Source organism: Pseudopodoces humilis, chromosome 15 (assembly GCF_049639895.1).
Source record: "Pseudopodoces humilis isolate 2021_Gansu_Grassland_sample_001 chromosome 15, ASM4963989v1, whole genome shotgun sequence".
Classification (NCBI taxonomy): Eukaryota; Metazoa; Chordata; class Aves; order Passeriformes; family Paridae; genus Pseudopodoces; species Pseudopodoces humilis.
The window spans coordinates 5,350,103-5,369,338 of NC_142214.1; the positions used below are offsets into that span (position 1 = coordinate 5,350,103).

The 19,236-nt window shown below is 49.9% G+C and overlaps 1 protein-coding gene across 1 annotated transcript in view; it reads right to left on the reverse strand.

The window, feature by feature from the left end:
• Positions 1–1,281: 1,281 nt before the first annotated feature.
• The window catches only part of EDA (ectodysplasin A), a 61,433-nt gene continuing 43,478 nt past the window's right edge, over positions 1,282–19,236 (reverse strand). Inside the window, exons 3-8 of the mRNA XM_005526146.2 lie at positions 10,481–10,510; positions 7,275–7,454; positions 6,434–6,468; positions 6,280–6,331; positions 3,956–4,086; positions 1,282–2,555 (exon numbers count right to left, since the gene is read on the reverse strand). Coding sequence (XP_005526203.2) covers positions 2,304–2,555; positions 3,956–4,086; positions 6,280–6,331; positions 6,434–6,468; positions 7,275–7,454; positions 10,481–10,510 — 680 coding nt within the window. The 3' untranslated portion in view covers positions 1,282–2,303. The remainder of the gene's footprint in view (positions 2,556–3,955; positions 4,087–6,279; positions 6,332–6,433; positions 6,469–7,274; positions 7,455–10,480; positions 10,511–19,236) is intronic.

Here is a 19,236-nt window from a genome sequence, read left to right on the forward strand (position 1 = left end):
TAAAGCAGTCCTGTTAACGATTTGCTTCATGTTCTCACTGCACACAGTTGTCTCGCTTCATTCTTGTCACAGGAACATGTCCCTCTTAATCCATTTGAAAGGAAAGAAAACCACAGAGCCCAGTGAAGAGCCCCCAAGGCTCCTGCCCATCCCACATGTCGAGGCTGAAGGGAGGAGAAGCCACTAAAAAGCTGGAGCAGCCCATTTGTCACGCAGTTGTTTCCCGAAGTGCACGGCTCCTGTGAATAGCGAGGCCGCGGCCAACGCCGCTGCCCCGAGGAATTTTTGTCTCCCAATAACTGCAACACTTGGCAAGGGACATCACTCGCTAGGGATGGAGCCAGGAATGCTCCAGGCAGGGCGGGCCCTCGGTGGCCGCAGCACAGCTGGGACATGTCCCTCCCACACCCTGCAGGTGACCGTGAGCCACCTCTGCATGGAGCCAGCACCAAATCATGGAATCACAGGATTGGGCTGTGGGATCAAACAGTTCCACCCCCTGCCATGGGCAGGGATGCCTTCCACTGTCCCAGCCTGCTCCAAGCCCTGTCCAGCCTGGCCTTGGACACTTCCAGGGGATCCAGGGGCAGCCACAGCTTCTCTGGGCACCCTGTGCCAGGGCCTGCCCACCCTCACAGGGAAGAATTCCATCTCTATATCCCACCTAACCCTATCACTTCCCCTTGTCCTGTCCCTCTATCCCTTGTCCCAAGTGTCTCTCCAGCTCCCCTGGAGCCCCTTTAGGCACTGAGGTCCCCAAAACCTCCCCTGCTCCAGGCTGAAGATGCCACTTCTGGATTTGTCCCGTTTCTACACAGGCTGCAACTTCACTCCCCTCTTGAAAGCACAAACAGGCTCTGGAAAGAAACACAGGGAAACAAAACCCCAACCAAGCCAAGCAAGTGTGAGCCAAGGGCTGAGACAACAGAGCAATTTGTGCCTGTGCTTCAGCTCCAGAGCATCTTATGGCTTTAGGTCTCCCCAGCTGAGGGGAGGTAACGGGACAGAGTTGCTCAAGAAGCCAAAAGAAACAATAGTGTCCCAGCTCCTCTATTAGTCACCAGAAATCGAGTCATGACTAGACTCAGCAGGGCTCAGAGAAAAGAAAAAGTGGTGACTTCATGCTGGACTGGATTTTAAAATCCCATTTTTTTTCCTTTGCTAAAGTCTCCATCACCACTTATTTTAGGTAGGAGGGTGCCAAAAGGAAAGGGGTGGGGGGAAGAAGGCTAAAAACCGCATCTAAAATCAGGACAGTTGCTATTAAAACAGAAAAAAAAATTTCCTGTTTGAATATTTTATTCTTAAACATAACAAACTTCCTCCGAGTGTTGTCACAAGTACTTGTGGCTGCTCTACGTGGCTCGGTGAAGCCTGTAGAAATGTGTTCTGGTTTGCAAAATATTAATTAAAAAGAACAAAACAAAATCAACCCCCCCCCAAAAAAAAAACCCCAAACAAACAAACAAAAAAAACAAAAAACCAAAATACCCCCACAACCCAACTCAACTTGCTGTAACAGCAGCAGTACTTGAAGGCAGCCCCCGCTGGGGCAAGGTTACCTCTGGGGTAAGGGCAGGAGCTGAAAGGAGCAGAGGCCTGGACCTGGGAATCGGCGTTTTCTTTGGGATTTGGTGGTTTCTGGAATGTGGAGGCAGTTTCCTATCTGCTAAGCCTGCTCTAGTTATTCCTCTTCCTCTCGCACTTCCTGCTTTTGCTTCCAAGCTCTAGGTCGAGGCACTTTTCCTCCTCCTCCTCCTCCTCCTCCTCCTGAGGATGAATGTAAACACCACTGAGCCTGTCTCACCCACCTCCCCTCGCCCCCCGGCCCTTCCAGCTCCCCCTGGGAAGGCAGGAAGCCAGAACCCCCTTCCTGGCTGTCGTTAGCGTGCACAAGCAGGAGCCTGGCTGGGATTTTGGGACGGGAGTCCGTGTCCTCCCGCTCCCGCCTGGGATGCTCTTGCCAGCGCAACATCCCAGCAGAGCCCCCAGCTCTCCCACCAAGCCTCGTGTGAAGGTCACAGAGCAGAGTATCAGTGCAGTAATACTTGAAATACTGAGACAAGGCACACCCAACAGCCTTTCCTCGTCACAACGCTCTCCCCACCAGCTTTTGGTTTGATCCGAGTCTCCCCGCGAGTCACAGAGGACAATTGTGCTTCCTGCATTCACATATAGGAATAAATAGCTCTGGATCAGTTTCCTTTATGGCCGGATTACAGAACCCCTGAAATACTGATACGCTTTATGAACAGCAGCACTGTGCAGTTCCATGGGTGTCCTTGGCCACGCCAAGTTCCTCTCTAGGATGCGGGTGCATCTCCCAGGCGGATGGCCCCAAAGAAAGTCGTGTGCTTGCTCATGTTGATGGAGATGTCAGCGTGGACCATCTTCACGGCGATCTTCTGCCTGGCCTTCAGCAGGCACACCCCGGCCGTGTAGCAGGTGTTGAAGTTGGTCTTGCCGGTCTCGATGCTCCGAGTGCACTGCAGAAAGGGCTTCTCGTCCACCACCACCTCGTAGCTGGCAAAATCGGTGAAGTTGATGTAGTAGACCTGGTGTGGAGAAGGGAGAAGGGAGGTGTCAGGGCGGGGGTTGGGGTGTGGGGAGCAAGGGCAGCGTCCTGGGGGTGTGGGCAGCCCCTCCTGGCCCCAACACCTGCGCTCACAGGTGACTTGTGCGGGGCAGGGGGAGCTCCAAACCAACCAGGAACCTCCTTTATTCCGCTTCAGACTGACCCAAGCATGCAGAACGCCCTGAATCCATGTGCCTAAGGCTGAGCTACCGTCCTGCTTATTCCAGGGAAGGGACAAGCCTGCACAGAGCCATGCAGGACCCCCTGTGTGCTACAGCAGCTTCTCACCCCACACACAGACACACACATTTGACTGAAGGCCTCTTGCACTTACCTGGCCAGTCCTGCTTCCTGGTGCCAGGAGCCTCCTTTAGTGGTGACATCAGAACTGCCCTAAGGTGCACTGGGAGCTGCCTCCTGGGTAACTGGACTCGGTGCTTGCACAGGCACGAGCTATTACAGTGAAAAGGCTCGCCCAACCTCCACAGCTTGGAAGGAAATCACCTCACAGTGTTTCTACTGATTGAACTCCCTGATGTCCAAGGCCCTGTGACTCTACTTGTCCTCCTTTAACCCTCTCCCACACTCTGATTCTGATTCTGGTGAGACTTCTGATTCCTAAAGAACTGCAAGAGGAAAACCTGTCCAAGGAGAAGTCAGTCTCAGGGAGCTGCTCCTTCCTGAGGAATTTAATCCAGACCTTTTGGAGGCAAGAGCTGCCTGAACACTGAATCCCTTTTTTATTTCTTGATGGATTACAAACTATGAGGCTTCAGTGGGCCAAGACTGTGGCCAGCAATCAGCACCAAGCCCTCGGGAAACAATTACACTTTGGCCCATGTGGAGTTCTATTTTCTGTCCCCATCCAAACTGGACATGTGTCACCAATTCCATGGAAGAGCACCTGACATCCGTGGGCCACTTCATCCCAGAGCCGGTTCTGGGATGGAGCTACACGGAACAGGGGGAGGCAAACAGAGTCACCTGGGCTGGAACCTGGCCAAACCACCTGGGCTGGGAGTCCTGCACTTTCAGAGTGACACAGCTCCAAAATAACCACAAGCGAGCAGCGTTCGGGTCTTTTAAAGCGCTGAGCTCAGCGTGCTGCCTGCAGGGAGGCTTGGGATGACCTGCACGGATAACTGGAGGGATAACCCTGGGATTGGTGGGTGTGGGGTGTGATTTCAGTGACTAATCCCCTGGCGGGCGGTGTCCTGGCGGTGACAGGGGTGTGTGACACTCCTCCCCACACCCATCCTGAGCCGAACAGCTCCACACGAGCTGCTGGCATTTGGTTGTTGTCTGGAGCCCTCTCGTGGTTCATGCAAGGCTTCCACCGGAACACAAGAATAGGAGGAGTTAGCCTAGGACCGTACTCACTTCTACCTGACTATAGATGAAGTATGTGCCGTCCACCAGTACCTCCAGCTCCCCACTGCGGGCATGCAGCTTAAACACCTTGGGGTTCAGAGTGATGCGAGACCAGTCATTGAGGACTCCACCTGAAAGATCTCAGTATGAGAAAACGGCGGTCACTCAGTACCCGTCAGGAGGAAAAGCGCAGGAGCAACACAAATACAGTCACAGCACGACAGGGAGCAGGGAATTCCCAGGGGGAATCGCAGGATTACAGGCTAGGGAGCGGGAGCAGGGACTCCTCTGTAGCTCTGAGCACACCGTGGCTTGTGGGGTCGCCTGTCCCCCCAACCCTCTGTGTTCTCAGCCTCAAAACCCAGCCTGCTGTGTGCTCTGCTCATCCCAGGGCTGGACACGGACCTGCCTCCTCCTGAGCCTGCAGCTGAGCTTGTTTGATCCCTGTTCCCGACTGTGTCCATGGGAATGGTCATCATGGAACCATCATGGAATGGTTTGGGTGGGAAGGGACCTTAAAACTCATCCCATTCCAGCCCCTGACATGGGCAAGGACACCTCCTCCTATCCCAGGTTGCTCCAAGCCCTGTCCAAGCTGACCTTGGGCACTTCCAGAGATGGGGCAGCCACAGCTTCTCTGGGCACCCTGTGCCAGGGCCTCGCCACCCTCACAGGGAAGAATTTCTTCCCAATCTCCCATCTTAATCTACCCTCTTTCAGCTTAAAGCCATTCTTGTCTTGTCACTTGTCCAAAATCCCTCTCCAGCCCTCTTGGAGTCCCTTCAGGCACTGGAAGGGGCTCCCTGGAGCTTTCTCTTCTCCTGGCAAATGGAGGAGAGCTTTGTGTCACACTGTGGATTTTAATTCTGGTGTTCCTTGACTTCACCAATCCTGACCTTGTACTTGGGATGATTTTAACAAAACCTTTGCCTTTACAACTCCTAAGGTTTTCAAAAGCCAGAATAACAACAAAGTAGGAAATTGCATCATAACACAGTAACCCCTAACTGGGGTCCCTCAACACAGTCAGGGATTTATGGATCCACCACCCAGCCCTTTGGCACTGGAATTACTGGGATAACCTAGGGACAGACTTTGCTGTGAGCCCCAAACTGGGCCAATCTCTGTAGGTGCCTCAGTTTATCAAATTCCACTCTTTTCCTTCCAGTCTCCATCTGCCTCTCCTCTCCCTGCTCCCAGCTGGAGCTCGCCAGGCTGGCAGCTGGACAGCATTCCTGGCTCCCAGCTCTGGATTGTTCCTGAGCAGCAGGGAAGGACACTCACAGGGCATTCCCACTCTTAGAGAGCAGCGTTCCCTCTGGAAACCCTCAGCATTCCCAGTAATGAAGGGATAATTGCTTTCTGAATGTAAGCAAACAGCATCTTTTCCCTCACATTGTTCCTAGGAACGGGCGGTTTCCTTTTAATTTTGGGGAGCTGCAAGCACAAGTCCCTATCCATGAGAAATTCCAGCTGCCACTGCTCACAGGGAAAGCTGCCTTCCCACAGAAGCAGTGGCCAGCCCTCCTCATCCCACTTGTGTGAGGCAGGAATTCATGGACAGGGATCCTGCAGCTCCTTCCTGCTGCCCCCACCCTCGGGAGCCGCGTCCCATCCAGTGTGGGATTGGGGCAAGGATGGATGGATGCGATCCCTGGGGAGCTGCACGTGGGGACACAGGGAGGGGACAAGCCAGCTCCTCTCCAGCACAGCCAGAGCAGGGAGGCAGGAGGTGATGAATGAGCCCCAGCTGTTGGCAAGGAGAGCAGGAACTTGAGAATTTGGATGGGGATCTGGGAAAGGGGAGGAGAGCAAGGAGCAGCCTGTGGATGGGAAATGGCTCAGCAGCATCTGGGACTGAAGGCTGGGGTGGGGGAAGAGATGCTCCCAGGAGGAGCTGGTGGCTGGACACCTCTGGACACTGGGTCTTCCCTGCCTTACATTCCTGGGAAACTGGAGGAAAATGGGAAAATAGAGACGAGACAGGATAAGGATCCACTGAGGGCTTAAAATAGAATGGGGGAAAAAAGGCCTGGTCATGGAGGGGCTGGGGAGGCACAAGATGTACCTGGGGGTCAGGGAGAAGGGAGATTTACTGGGACAGAGTTACTGGGATGTGCAGAACAGGGATAATCTGGGAGATAAACAAGAGCTCAGGGGAAAGGGGGGTGGAGACTCCACACAAGAGTTTTCTTGGGGGGTCTGGGCGGGGGCATTGGAAGGCAGGGGTGGGCTGGGATCATCCTGGAGCTGTGTCATGGGATGGGATCCAGGATCCCTATGGGTGCAGGAGGGGCTCTTCCCAGTACCCACAATTATCAAGAGATCCTTACCATTCTTCACTTGGATTGCTGAGCCTTGGCCTTGGAGATGGACCACAGCTGGCTGCAAGGGAGAGCACAGGGATTGAGGATTAATGGGAAGCACTGCACCAGTCTGGGAAAATCCCCCCCAAAGCTGGGGTTTTCCGTGGAAAGATTAACCCACCTGGATGTCTCTGGAGCTGGCCTTGTCTGTGGCACCTGCAAAAGGCAATTCAATGTGATTGAAGAGGAAGGTTGAGTGAAAAATCACACAAATAAAACTTCTTTTATACCAAAATAACCCTTAAACCTCCTTATAAACAACTTTTTTTTACCTCAAAATAACCCTGAAGTCCCATGTAAATCACTTTTCTTACTCCATAATAACCATTAAACCTCTGTTTTAACAGGAGGAGGAATATGGGATGCAGGTAATATTAAAATACATAAACCAGAAATACTAAATATTCAAAAATATTCAAAAACAAATAAGAAAAATACTCATCCTACATTTCCCTAGTTTATTCACGGCATTTCTGTCCAACCATCAAAATTCTTCATTATTCAACAGGTTTCCACTAGAAGGAAAAATTCTCCAACCCATTCCCTGATCCACAGTGGGAATAAAACCTCTTGGCTGCCAAGATGCCGAGTTTCCCTCTGCAGGTCATTCATTGCATCTCCCTTCCCTGGGAGCCAAATCCTAATTAAGGAGGAGATGCCTGTGGCAGCACAGCACGGAGCTGAGGGGCTCCTGCTGCTCCCATTTAATGGAATCCCACGGAATCCCAGAATCCCAGAAATTCAGCAAGGTTTGGGTTAGAAGAGACCTTAAAGCCCACCGAGTTCCACCCCTGCTGTGGGCAGGGACACCTTCCATAGGTTGCTCCAAGCCCTGTCCCACATGGCCCGGGACACCCGAGCCCTGCTCCAGGCCGTGGTGCCATCGCATCCGCACGCTCCGGTGACACCTCCGGCATTCCCGCTGGTCCAGCCGGGAGCAGAGGGCACGGATGGATCCTTACCTGAGGGGCCCTGCACTCCAGGTGGACCCTGAGGGCCTGGCGGGCCAGGGGGACCGGGTGGTCCCATGACGGTTGTGCCTGGAATCCCAGGGATGCCGGGAATGCCGGGGGGACCCTGCGGCCCGGGAGGCCCTGGTGGCCCTTGGGGACCGTTGGGCCCTGGAGGACCAGCCTTTTTACCTGGAAAACACAAGGACAGGCGTTACCTGGGGCTGTGGGGTGTGCCTGGAGCCGCAGGAAGTGGGAGGTTGGGGATGGATGGCTCCTGGCTGCAGGCAGGGATGAGGAGGAGCCGCAGGACAGCCAGGGTGAGGGTCCTACGGCTCCACAACACAAGGACAACACTGCCACCAGGACAGGACCAGGTCACCACGCTGTGACCTGCTGGGAATTAAAGAGGCATGGGATTCTCCAGGGCCTCTCAAGGGATGGAGGCTCCAGGGGTCTCTTCCCACAGCTCCGGTCACAGCTCTGCTCTCGGCATGAGGTCAGTCCTCAAGTCCCATGCCCTGGGGCTGGTCACATCCCTACAGACCTAGGATCATCTCTGGATACAGTCAGGATGCTCCCACAGCACGTTCCAACACACCCAGCCAAGGCTGGGCTGTTCTGGTCCAGATGAACCACTCTGCAGTCACTCAGTTTGCCGGATGGAAAACAGGGATAATCTTTCCTACCTGTTGCACATTAGGATTGGGAGATGATCCCCATGGCTTGGTCTCCTCCAGAGGGCAGTTCAGAGCTGAGCTCCAGCTCTTCCCCAGCGTTGCTGGAGGAGCCCCTGTGCTGCTTGTGCCTCAAAATAATTCAATATTTTGGGCTTGAGGGGCTCGGGAAGGACTAACCCCATCCAGGGGATGGAAACACTGGTGAATTGTTACAATCCCAGAATCCCAGACTGGTTTGGGTTGGAAAGGACCTTAAAACCCATCCAGTGCCACCCCTGCCATGGGCAGGGACACCTTCCACCATCCCAGGTTGCTCCAAGCCTTGTCCAACCTGGCCTTGGACACTTCCAGGGATGAGGCAGCCACAGCTTCCCTGGACAACCTCTCCCAGTATTTTACCAGCCCTGTGATAAAAACCTTCTTCCCTACCATGATCCTCAAACACCTCACACGTCCCAAGGAAGAGAAATTACATAACCACATCAGGAATGACTCCTACACACACAGAGTGGGACGAAACAAGCTCTGCAAGGGAAGCCTGGTCCCTGCTCACCCGTTTTTTTCACGTTCCCGACAAAAATGATGTTCTTTTGATGTAGTTTTTAAAATGCCACTTTGGAGCAGCTTTTCTGCCAAGGAACATAAACAGAGCAAAATCACTTCAATTGTAGCCACAAGGTCCCCAGTAGGACAGAATTAAACTCATATTTAGATGACAGCAGCAGTTGGGATATGAAATTATAGTTGTTGGAATAGTTTCTGAGTACATTCATGTACTTGTTTCTCTGCTAATATCCATCTTTGTAATGGACAGAAGCGTAAGGAAAAATCCATCTGTTTTAGCACCGGAGCGGGAATCTCTGGATGGCCACTAGCCAGGAGCAAGGGCACAAGGACATCAGGTGGGACAACTGTGGGCATAATTTAAAGGTGCAGAAAATGAAGTTAAAGTAAGCAGGGGTGAGTGAAGCCACACTGGTGTCCCACAAAAAGTGAGAAAAGGCTTCAGGGGACAAATCTCCACAGCAATATTTCTCTCCAAATCATCAGCCATGACTTCCAACCTGAGCTGGCCACAATCCAGCCTTCCTCTAATCCAGGAGGATTATACTTCTCCTCCTCCTTGGGATGATGCCGTGCTTTGGAAATATCACCTTGAACCACGCCCGTTTTCCCTAAACCCCACCAAACTCCTCTCACTGACATCCCACAAATCCAGGCCATCCAAGGGAGGATTGCAGAGAGTTGGGAATGCTGCTGCTGTCACTCCAGGCTTCCCTTCCCAAGAGGGATGCACACCACAGCTGGTTTAACTCATCTGCCTCCGAAATCTGCTCTGCTGCTCAGGGAGCTGCTGCTTGAGCAGTGACACCATCGCTCATCGCAGCGACACACTTCCGCGCCTTTCCCTCCTTTGAGGCACTTCAACCACCTCTCTGCACGAACAAACCTCACAAGACAAAAGATATTCCATGTATCTAATAGCTCCCTTAGCAGGTCTCCAAGGAGGGTCCCAGCACCCAAATCCCAGCCTGACAAGTCTTCCATGTCCGTACCCACGGGCTCCGAAACTGGGAGCAGGCAGAAGCAGGGAGCTCTCCATAACCCTCACTCATCAAACAATGAACTGGAACTCTAAAATGAATTAGATGTGACAATACCATAAAATTAAGCTGCTTTATACAGCTGTATGCAATCCAGCTCCACGAGATGCCCCTGCCCCTCTGGAATTGCTCTGCAGCCATCACTCGGTTGTTGTTTGTTGGGCTGATTGAACGCGGGTTGAGCTTTGTTAGGACAAACTTCTCCAACATAAAACTTTACACTGCTTCTCGGAGTAAATACAAGTTGCTAAGTGTGGCCTGTTCCCACCTCTCAGCTGTGGCTCTGGAGTTTGCATCCAAGGATTAAAGCCATTTCATGTGCTACTGCAGTAGTACAGACATGGAAAACTCGACTGCTCGGATCCTTGGACTCACTCAAACACCTGGAAGTAAATGTGGGATCCTAAGTGTGGGACCCTAAGTGTCCCCAGCAGTCCTACAGAAACAAGGATGGCATCAGAAACTGACCCAAAAAGGGCTGCCTGAACAACCCAAATCCCAACAATCCACTGCAAACTGCCTGAGGAACATCATCAAATCCACAAAACCCCGAGGGCAGAACTCTCAGAAGGAGTTCCTAAAATGGTAATTTGGAGGTTAACACAAGGAAAAGCGGGATGCAAAGTGTGTTCCTGCTGAGTTTGGTGGGTCTGAAGGAGAACCCAAGCTGCAGGTTGGCAGGATTGGGATGAAAGCCAAGGCTGGCAAACAGCAACAGCTCCTGGTATTTGGTACTGACTCAACTCTTCAACTGGAGAATCTTCAGGGTTACTTCTGTACAACATAATTCACTTTTTGCAGTGTTTAAGGAGGCTATAAGGAATGCTTGTGGGTGCTATTCCAGCTTTTCCTGGAGAGGGAAGCTGCCATTGGTTCCTCCTTGGTGTTGGCCAAAGAGAATTCACAAAGCACAGAAAGGAAAACTCAAACTTACCCTTTTTCTTGTTTTTCACTGAACTTGGACCTACAAAGCGGAAAAAAAAAAAAAGAAAATTAGTGAAATTCAGGGATCATTTCATCAGAGAAAATCCCCATTGCCATTTTATTTTCCAAGTGGACAATGGATGTATTTGTGGCCCATGCAGCAGCACAGGAATGGTCTCAGCTGAGAGCAGTAACCCAAATTTCAGAGCATCACAGAGTGGTTGGGGTTGGAAGGGACCTTTAAAGATCATCTGGTCCAACCCCCTGCTGACTCCTTGCGAGCCAAGTTGTTTGAAAACAAGAATAAAACACTAAAAAACCACAAAAGCAAAGAATTATTCTGAACTGGCTGCTTGAAACAATGGGAACCCAAACCTCCCGAGCACAGAGAGAAAATATTTACAGTGAAGCTGAGAAATGACGGGACTTTGTGAGCAGAGGCTGAAGTGTGAAACATGTTCCACTGCTTCCCCAAGAATTCATCATGGATGGGAATGAACTGCAAAAATCCCCAAATATTCTCTTACTATTCATCAGGGAAATCCCTCTAAAACCTGGGGTGGAGCACAGCAATGACTGAAATTACCTTTAACTGAGATAAAATTACAACCAATTGAAGGTAATGAGGTTGCTTTGAGTCTGAGGGGGTGGGGAAAGGTAAATTCCTAACAGAAGAGCCTTTTTCCCATGGATAGTTAGAGGAAAGACAGGAAAAGGACCGGAGAAATTACCCATCAACCTTACTGATGCCTTTCCAACAGGAATATTTGTTTTCCTACACTGTGCTGGTGGGTTATGGGAAAATGACGGTATTAGCTACAAAAAGCATTATCTATGAAGTACATTATCTATAAACAGCGGTATCTATAACTTTAGGGAGAAATTCCTCCATGTGAGGGCCTGGCACAGGGTGCCCAGGGAAGCTGTGGCTGCCCCTGGATCCCTGGAAGTGTCCAAGGCCAGGTTGGACAGGGCTTGGAGCAACTTGGGCTAGTGGAAGGTGTCCCTGCCCATGGGGATGAATAAGCTTTAAGGCCCTTCCAACCCAACCCATTCTATGATTCTGTTATCTAAATGGAAATTTCTGCTAATTCACTATTTTTAATAGTATTTTTATACTATTTTTTAATAATATTCACAGCTTGGACAACACATGGATTCCTAACGATGCCATCCCAATATCCCACTAGGAAGCCACACCAAACCGTGAAACATTTTAGGCTGGACAACCAGGCTCCTGATTCTGCACTTCTGAGTCCTCACTGTAGCCACCAGCCACTGAACAACATTAGAAGAGGAAAAAAAATCCCATTTAAAGATCCCAGCCCATCCCAACCCAGCGAGACGCGAGCGGCTGTGCCTCGGCAGCCCTCGGAGTCACGAGAGTTTATTTCATGTTCCATAGATCCCACCATTAGCACCAGAACCAGAGTGAAAGTACAAATAGCTGTGGCCAGCCAGACACATTTGGGCTGGCTGGATCCAATTAGCTTCAAAGATGACTGGGAGGAATGAGAACCACATGGGATGTCAATGTTCGCAGTCTATATTACAACACACGCATCTGTTCCAGGCACGGCAGAGAGAGATGTTATGGATCTGCAAGTGGAGCTTTCGACAGACACAAAAATATTCCTGACACGAGGTGGGGGGAAAAAAAAAACAACCCAGGATTATTAAGCTTGGGAGCTTCTGAGTCTCTCTGGGGTTTGCATCTGTTTGCCTCCTGAGAGCAGGGGGGGATCGTTTAATTGGAGCTGAAGCTTCTGATGGAGCAGAATTTCCTTCAGTTCTGCTCAAAACAGGAGCTCATGAGCTACTGCTCCATTCAGGCTGAAATGGTAATAAATTACTGAGTGTAAGCTGAGGGCCACCAAAGTTTCAGATCAGTATTCCTCTCAGGTGCTGAGGTGCTCAGGCATAAGGCTTGAAAACTTGGCTTGATGGATGTTGTCCCAGCATTAGTGTGCAGAGGAGAAAAATGGTAATTAAAAAATCCTTTCTGCTAGGGTTTTCAGAGGCCACAATCCAATATTTAAGCATTAAACTTGTTAAAATATTTTAAAATACTTTTCAAAATATTTAAACTTGTTAAATGCAGTGGTTGGACACACAGATCATTATATCATTATAATATAATGGCTGTCCCATCCCTGGAAGTGTCCAAGGCTGGGCTGGATGGGGCTTGGAGCAGCCTGGGACTGGGGAAGGTGTCCCCGTCCATGGCAGGGGAATGAGATGTGCTTTAAGATCCTTCCTACCCAAACAACTCTGGGATTCCATGATACATCCGACCCACAGGCTACCTCTTAATTGATGGTTAAATACCTACAAATTATGCAAACCTAAGTCATTCCCACACTCTCCCCCACACTGCCAATCCCACCTCCCCATCCCATTCCTCCCATGGAGGAGCTCCAGGACTCAAAGCCTGATACACAACCCACATTTATTTACTGTAGTTTCATCCAGGCCTTGATTCCAAGGATGGCCTAAGAGAAAACTCTTTTTCTCCATTCCAAGACGTGGATCACAGGTGTATCCACCCTGTTCCTCTGCTGTACAGGGGTATAAAAAACCAAATTACAGGATATCTTCCAGAGTTTACAGACCTGCCACCTTCATGGAGAAGGAAACTCGTTTGATTTGAAGAACTTCTGATTGATCAACGCCTCCCATACCTGATTTCAGGGCTTTGCCATGCTGCAGTTGAGGATTTATTCCAGTGCTGATTAAATATATGTTTAAACTCTGATCCCTTCTTCAAGGAGTTGTCAGCTCTGTTCACCCCCTTGTTTAGGGGGAGGGAAGTTGGCCAGAACTGTTAATTCAGAAAAGGATTGGGAGAGCAGGACAGGCTGGATGGCTTTGAAGGATAATAAGCATGGAATGAGATTCAGTCATACAAAATATACAGTCCTATAAAATATATATACATGGGAAATAATAAAGTGTTCTGGTGGATGCTGGAGGACACCTGCATGTGCTCAGCTGCCGCTGCTCAGCCAAACAAGGCAGAAACACAATCCTGAAATGGGAATAACTCTGAAAAACATAGGGAAATCCTGCTGCCATTTAGTGAAGGGTTGAGGAAATCCTGGGAACAATGAAGTCAACCCTGATCCTCTGATACAGAAGGATTAATTGAAATGAGAAGAGTTCCACAGAAAGGCTTCTGGGAAGGGCAAGAAGTGGGCAAGTGAGCTTGCCTTGGTGGCTACCAGCACTGGGAAAGGGGTGAGAGCACCACTGGGAAAGGATAAAGGAGGAGAAGACCTGCAGGGCTTCAAGAACAGTTCTGGCACATCCAAACTGCTTCCCAAGACCACTGAGCTGGGAATGAGAAGGCTTCCAAGGAGAAGCACAAGTCTGGAGGGGATCTTCTGGCTCAGAGTGAGCTGTCCTGTGTCACAGGACGTGGCTGGAAAGTCTCTCTAAAGTCTGACAGTCCCTTTGGAATGTTACTTTTGGGATTCCTTTTGCCTAACCACCAGAGCCATGGCTACTGAAGCTGCTACTGGAAACATTGCAGCTACCTGATCTACTCCTACCACTGATACTCCCTTTCCCTGGATTTCCTGTAGGAAAAGCCCCTGGCTCTGCTGCAGTACCTTGAAGCAGCTGAGTTCCTAATCACATTCCCCCAGGAAGGATGGGAGCAGGAATGCTGCACACTGGGCTCTGGACACCCTGGCTGTGAGCAGAGCTCCAGAGCTAGACTCCTCCAAAAACTGATTTTCCACAACTGCTGGGAAAATATGAGGGGAGGACATCAGAAAAGGAGGGAATATCAAGCCTGCAGGAGGGAAAACTTAATGGGAAAGGCACAAGCAGGGAAGATGTCTCTATATGGTGACAAAAGACCTCAACCCAAACACAGCCACCACAAGAGAAAGGCTCCAAACCATTCCAAGCCACTCAAAACAATTCCAAGTCCCTTCTAGCAGAAGCACTTTGGGTTTAGATGCAAACATCTCCCTTGAAGCTGAGGAAAACACTTGCAAGAGATGAGCTTTTGGTGTGCAAACCCCCAGCTGTGGCGCAGCCAGCAGCAGAAGACATCTCCCCTTGCTTCAGGGAGCAGGTTCCAGCCCCAGCTCCTGCAGCCCTACCATCTGCTGGATCAATTCCAAGGCCTTCAGAAAAATCCCAGATGGTGATGCAACTCAAGGATATTACATGTGACATGTTTGCTCTTAGCAAGATTAATAGAGTTGACTTTCCCCCCCCCTCCAATCTCTCTTTCTGCACGCTACACACTGCTATGATTTACTCTAAATACAGAAATATCCCAAACTTCTTTAGGACATCTGCTGATATAAATAGGATATTAAAAAACCCATGCCTTCCCTTATTAGCTGTGTGTGTGGATTAACAAGAAATAGTTTAAATTCCTGCCAAACAGTTCCAACTGGTTTTATGGACGGGAACAGATCTTTGTAATTACACTGATTTTATATCAAACCTATAAAAGATTGACCTTTATAGGAATCAGCCAAACAAAGGATACACCTAAGGAGGTGCTGAATGTGCTGGAATTCAGTTGCCAAGAGCAGGAAAAAGTCATGGAATGCCACAACCATGTTAAAACAGCATCATTTGAATCAGGACATGACACCAAGTGATGCCTTTAAGGTGTTCGTTCAGTTTGGGAAAGGTACATGGCAGCAGCCACCAGTTTTGGGTATCCATCCATGGATCCATGGATCCGTGGATCCATCCATCCATCATCCATCCATCCATCATCCATCCATCCATCCATCCATCCATCCATCCATCTATCCATCATCCATCCATCCATCCATCCATCCATCCATCCATCCATCCATCATCCATCCATCCATCCATCCATCCATCATCCATCCATCCATCATCCATCCATCCATCATCCATCCATCCATCCATCCATCCATCCATCCATCCATCCATCATCCATCCATCCATCCATCCATCTATCCATCATCCATCCATCCATCCATCCATCCATCCATCATCCATCCATCCATCCATCATCCATCCATCCATCCATCCATCCATCATCCATCCATCCATCTATCCATCATCCATCCATCCATTCATCCATGCATCCATCCATCCATCCCTCCATCCATCCATCCATCCATCCATCCATCCATGCATCCCCCATCCATCATCCATCCATCATCCATCCATCCATCCATCCATCCATCCATCCATCATCCATCCATCCATCCATCCATGCATCCATCCATCCATCCCTCCATCCATCCATCCATCCATCCATCCATCCATCCATCCATCCATCCATCCATCCATCCCTTTGCCAACCTGTTTTCAGCATTCATTGGGAATTACTGATCCCTCTCCTATTTCCTCGCACTGAGTTACTATGGAACATCCTCAATCTTCTTCCCCAAGTGTGACGTTGATTTGGGGACATGTAAGACCAGATAATTCAACTGAGGCACCTCCATGTTTCCATCTCCCCTCCACCCTGGGAGATGAGAGGATGGAGGTACTGAGGAATTATTCTCATCCCAGGTTACAGATTAGAGATGAAATCCTGGTGATTAAAGAGAGGTTGGCATCGTCCAGAAACACCCCATCACTTCTCATTCTTTCATAAAACAAACATTAAATCATTAAGTCACAGAATCATGGAATGGTTTGGGTTGGAAAGGACCTTAAAGCCCATCCAATCCTACCTCCTGCCATGGGCAGGGACACCTTCCACCAGCTCAGGTGGCTCCAAGCCCTGTCCAACCTGGCCTTGGACACTTCCCAGGATGGAGCAGCCACAGCTTCACTGAGAAATCCATTCCAGCCCCTCACCAACCACACAGGGAAGAATTCCTTCCATATGTTCAAAAATTGCCCCTCTTTCAGTTTGCACCCACTTCGTCTCTCTGGCTTCCTTGTAGGTCCTTTCAAGCACTGGAAGTGGTGGAGTCCCCATCCCTGGAGGTGTCCAAGGACGGACTGGATGTGGCACTCAGTGCTCTGGGTTGGTGACAAGGTGGGGATCAGTCACAGCTTGGACTGGATGATCTTGGGAGGGTTTTTCCAACCTCAAGGGCTCTGGGGTAAGCCCTACCCATCAACCAACCCCTCTATCCCTATTTGACCAAAACCAAAGGTGGAAAAAGCAGCCTGGATGCTGTATTGCTTGAGATTCCTTGAGATTCCTTGAGATTCCTTGAGATTTTTTGAGATCCCTTGAGATTTTTTGAGATCCCTTGAGATTCAGGTGATGATGAACCTCCTGCCATCCGGGATGTCAGTTTTCCCAAGGAACAAGTAAACTCCAGAACTCGGATGCTGCCTTTCCAGCACTGATGCAGTGACATTCACTTCATTCCCCTGGCTAGGAGAAATGTAAAGCTTTTCAAATATTTTTAAATGTGGGGTTATTAATGCCAGATTCCAGTGGATTGGGGAAAGAGGGATGTTAGCTCCCAACACATGCCTAATCTAGAACATGTGGTTTTGGGGGAGGTTTGGAACCAATATGTTTTCAACATTTTCAGGAAATTTGGTCTATCCAGATGAAAGCTTCTTGGACCCTACTGAACTATCAGTCAGTGATACAAACAGTGAAACAAGAGGAATATTTTCCCTTTTCCCTGAAAAAGAAAGTGCTTCTTTACCAACTCCAGAGAGAAAGCAATGGGTCTGCTGAAGAGTAGCTTTGGGATTATTACTCCAGAATATTTAGAGAATATGATAAATGATAAATCTAGGAAAACACCCCAGAAGTAAATCTCATCCTGTGCTACTCCAGAATTCTGGTGCATCTTCCCAGGGTGGCTTTTTGATGAGGAAGGGGGATCTTCTGCTGAGAGTGAAGGAAAAGTGCTGCCCACAATTGCAGGAGCCAAGGGGTGTGAACTAGAACTAATTTCAACAAATCTGAATACAGAGAATATGTTCTGTAAGGGAATGGGGAGGGAATTCATGACACAAAGTAGGGGAAGGATGAAACAGCGCTGTGGGATGTCTGAATCCATAGGGCAGAGCCCAGGGCATCCCAGCTTTCCTCAGCCACCACTTTTTGTTCTTTCCCTGCTTTTGTTTCAACCTTGTTTTAAAACTCCTTAAAATTCACGTGTGAACACAGCCACCCTTCAAGGTCTTTGCCTGGTTATACCTTAAATCGAGATGTTCCACAACAGCACCCCACAAACCAGTGTTCCCTCCCTGTCCTTCATCCAGTGGGATCTTGGTCCCGTGCCATTCCCAGAGTCACCAGAGGGCCATCCCAGCCCGCTCCACCTGCACAACACAAGCCCTGAACTTCAGGAGCCTTTGCTTTGTGTTTCCCTGTCCCCTTGTGGAGCGAGAGGCTGCTGAGTCCCCAGAAATGGCTTGGGGACAGTGACACTCATCACCCCCTAGCCCTGTGCTGGACTGCCCCAGCCCAAAGCCGGTCTCCTCCAGCCTGGCAGATCAAGGACAGTTTGCAGCTCATTTTGGGCTCTTCTGAGGCACTCCCTTGGCTCCATCTAATTTTTGAGGCAATTCTTCATCTCTTTGATGCACTTTTCATGTGTCTCCAGGGGAAGTGTCCTGCACTGAGGTCACTCCTGGGGCTGCTTGGCCACAGCGTGTGAGAAGAGCTCGTGCCTCGGCACCAAGGGCTGGGAATCATCTCTCATGCGGTGGCTGAAGGATGAGAGTGGCCTTTGCTGCCTCCCTGCTCCTCTCCTCGCATTCCACCAAAGGACAAACCTCCATCCATGTGTCATCCAGATGAGCAGATGCTGCTCCAGGAGCTCCATGGATCAGTAGCCTGCTCCCTCCCCATTCCTCTGATCCCAAACACCAGCCCCCAGTTCAAGCTCATCGGGCTGAAAACAAATGGAGGGAAGTCACAGCTCATCCCTGGAATCCCTGGAGAGACACGAGATGCCAGAGAGCCACAATCTCTCATCTCAAACAGCTTCAGACCACGTAAGATCTCATCAGGAACAGGGCTTTTTTTGCTTTTGAGAAAGTTTTTTTTCTCCTGCCAGTACTCAGAGATTTTTGCTTGGCTTGACAAAACCCAGGATTCCTTGGGGAATCATTTGGTGAAGCTCCTAAGGACAGTTAAACTTAAAAATTTACACATAACACCAATAGTGGCAGTAGGTTGTGATGTAGTTTATCCTCATCTTTAATCATATTCAAGGGAAAGAAAATCTGATTACTGCAGATGATCAGAACAGAAGTGTTAACAGGAGACAGACCTAAGGGACAGCCACTCATCTACCTGATTTTTGCTCCAGGTAAAGGTGCTGGGGGGAGCAACCCCCCAGCTGGGAAGGACAAAAGGAGCAGGATGAATTAGTTGTGCTCATGCAGTCCACAGGTTTTTCCACCTTCAGAAGGATGATGGGACTCAAAGGGCAGCAGGTGCTGGAGCAGGTAGAGCCCCACCAGTCCTGTGTATCTCCTTCCTAAGGGCTTTTCGGCATCAGGAAAAATACAGGTGCAGGATTGTAGGAGAAGCAGGATGGAAGAGCACCTGTCCTTCAGAGGTCTGTCACCCCTGCTGTTGTCACCTCTGTCACAGTGCTGGTCCCATCCAGGATGAGAGGCTGTCTCCATCCTACAAGCTCAACTCTGCTCTCCAAAAGTCAGAGCTTGGCTAAAAATCCCTCCTGACTTCCTTGAGCGAGGCAGATGTGTTCCTGCTCACTGCAACGGGAATTTCCAAGGCTTTACAGGACACAAGGAACAGCCAAGGTGATTTCCCTCCTCCATCCCATCCAGATCCACTGCAGGATCAATGGCAAGGCACCAGGA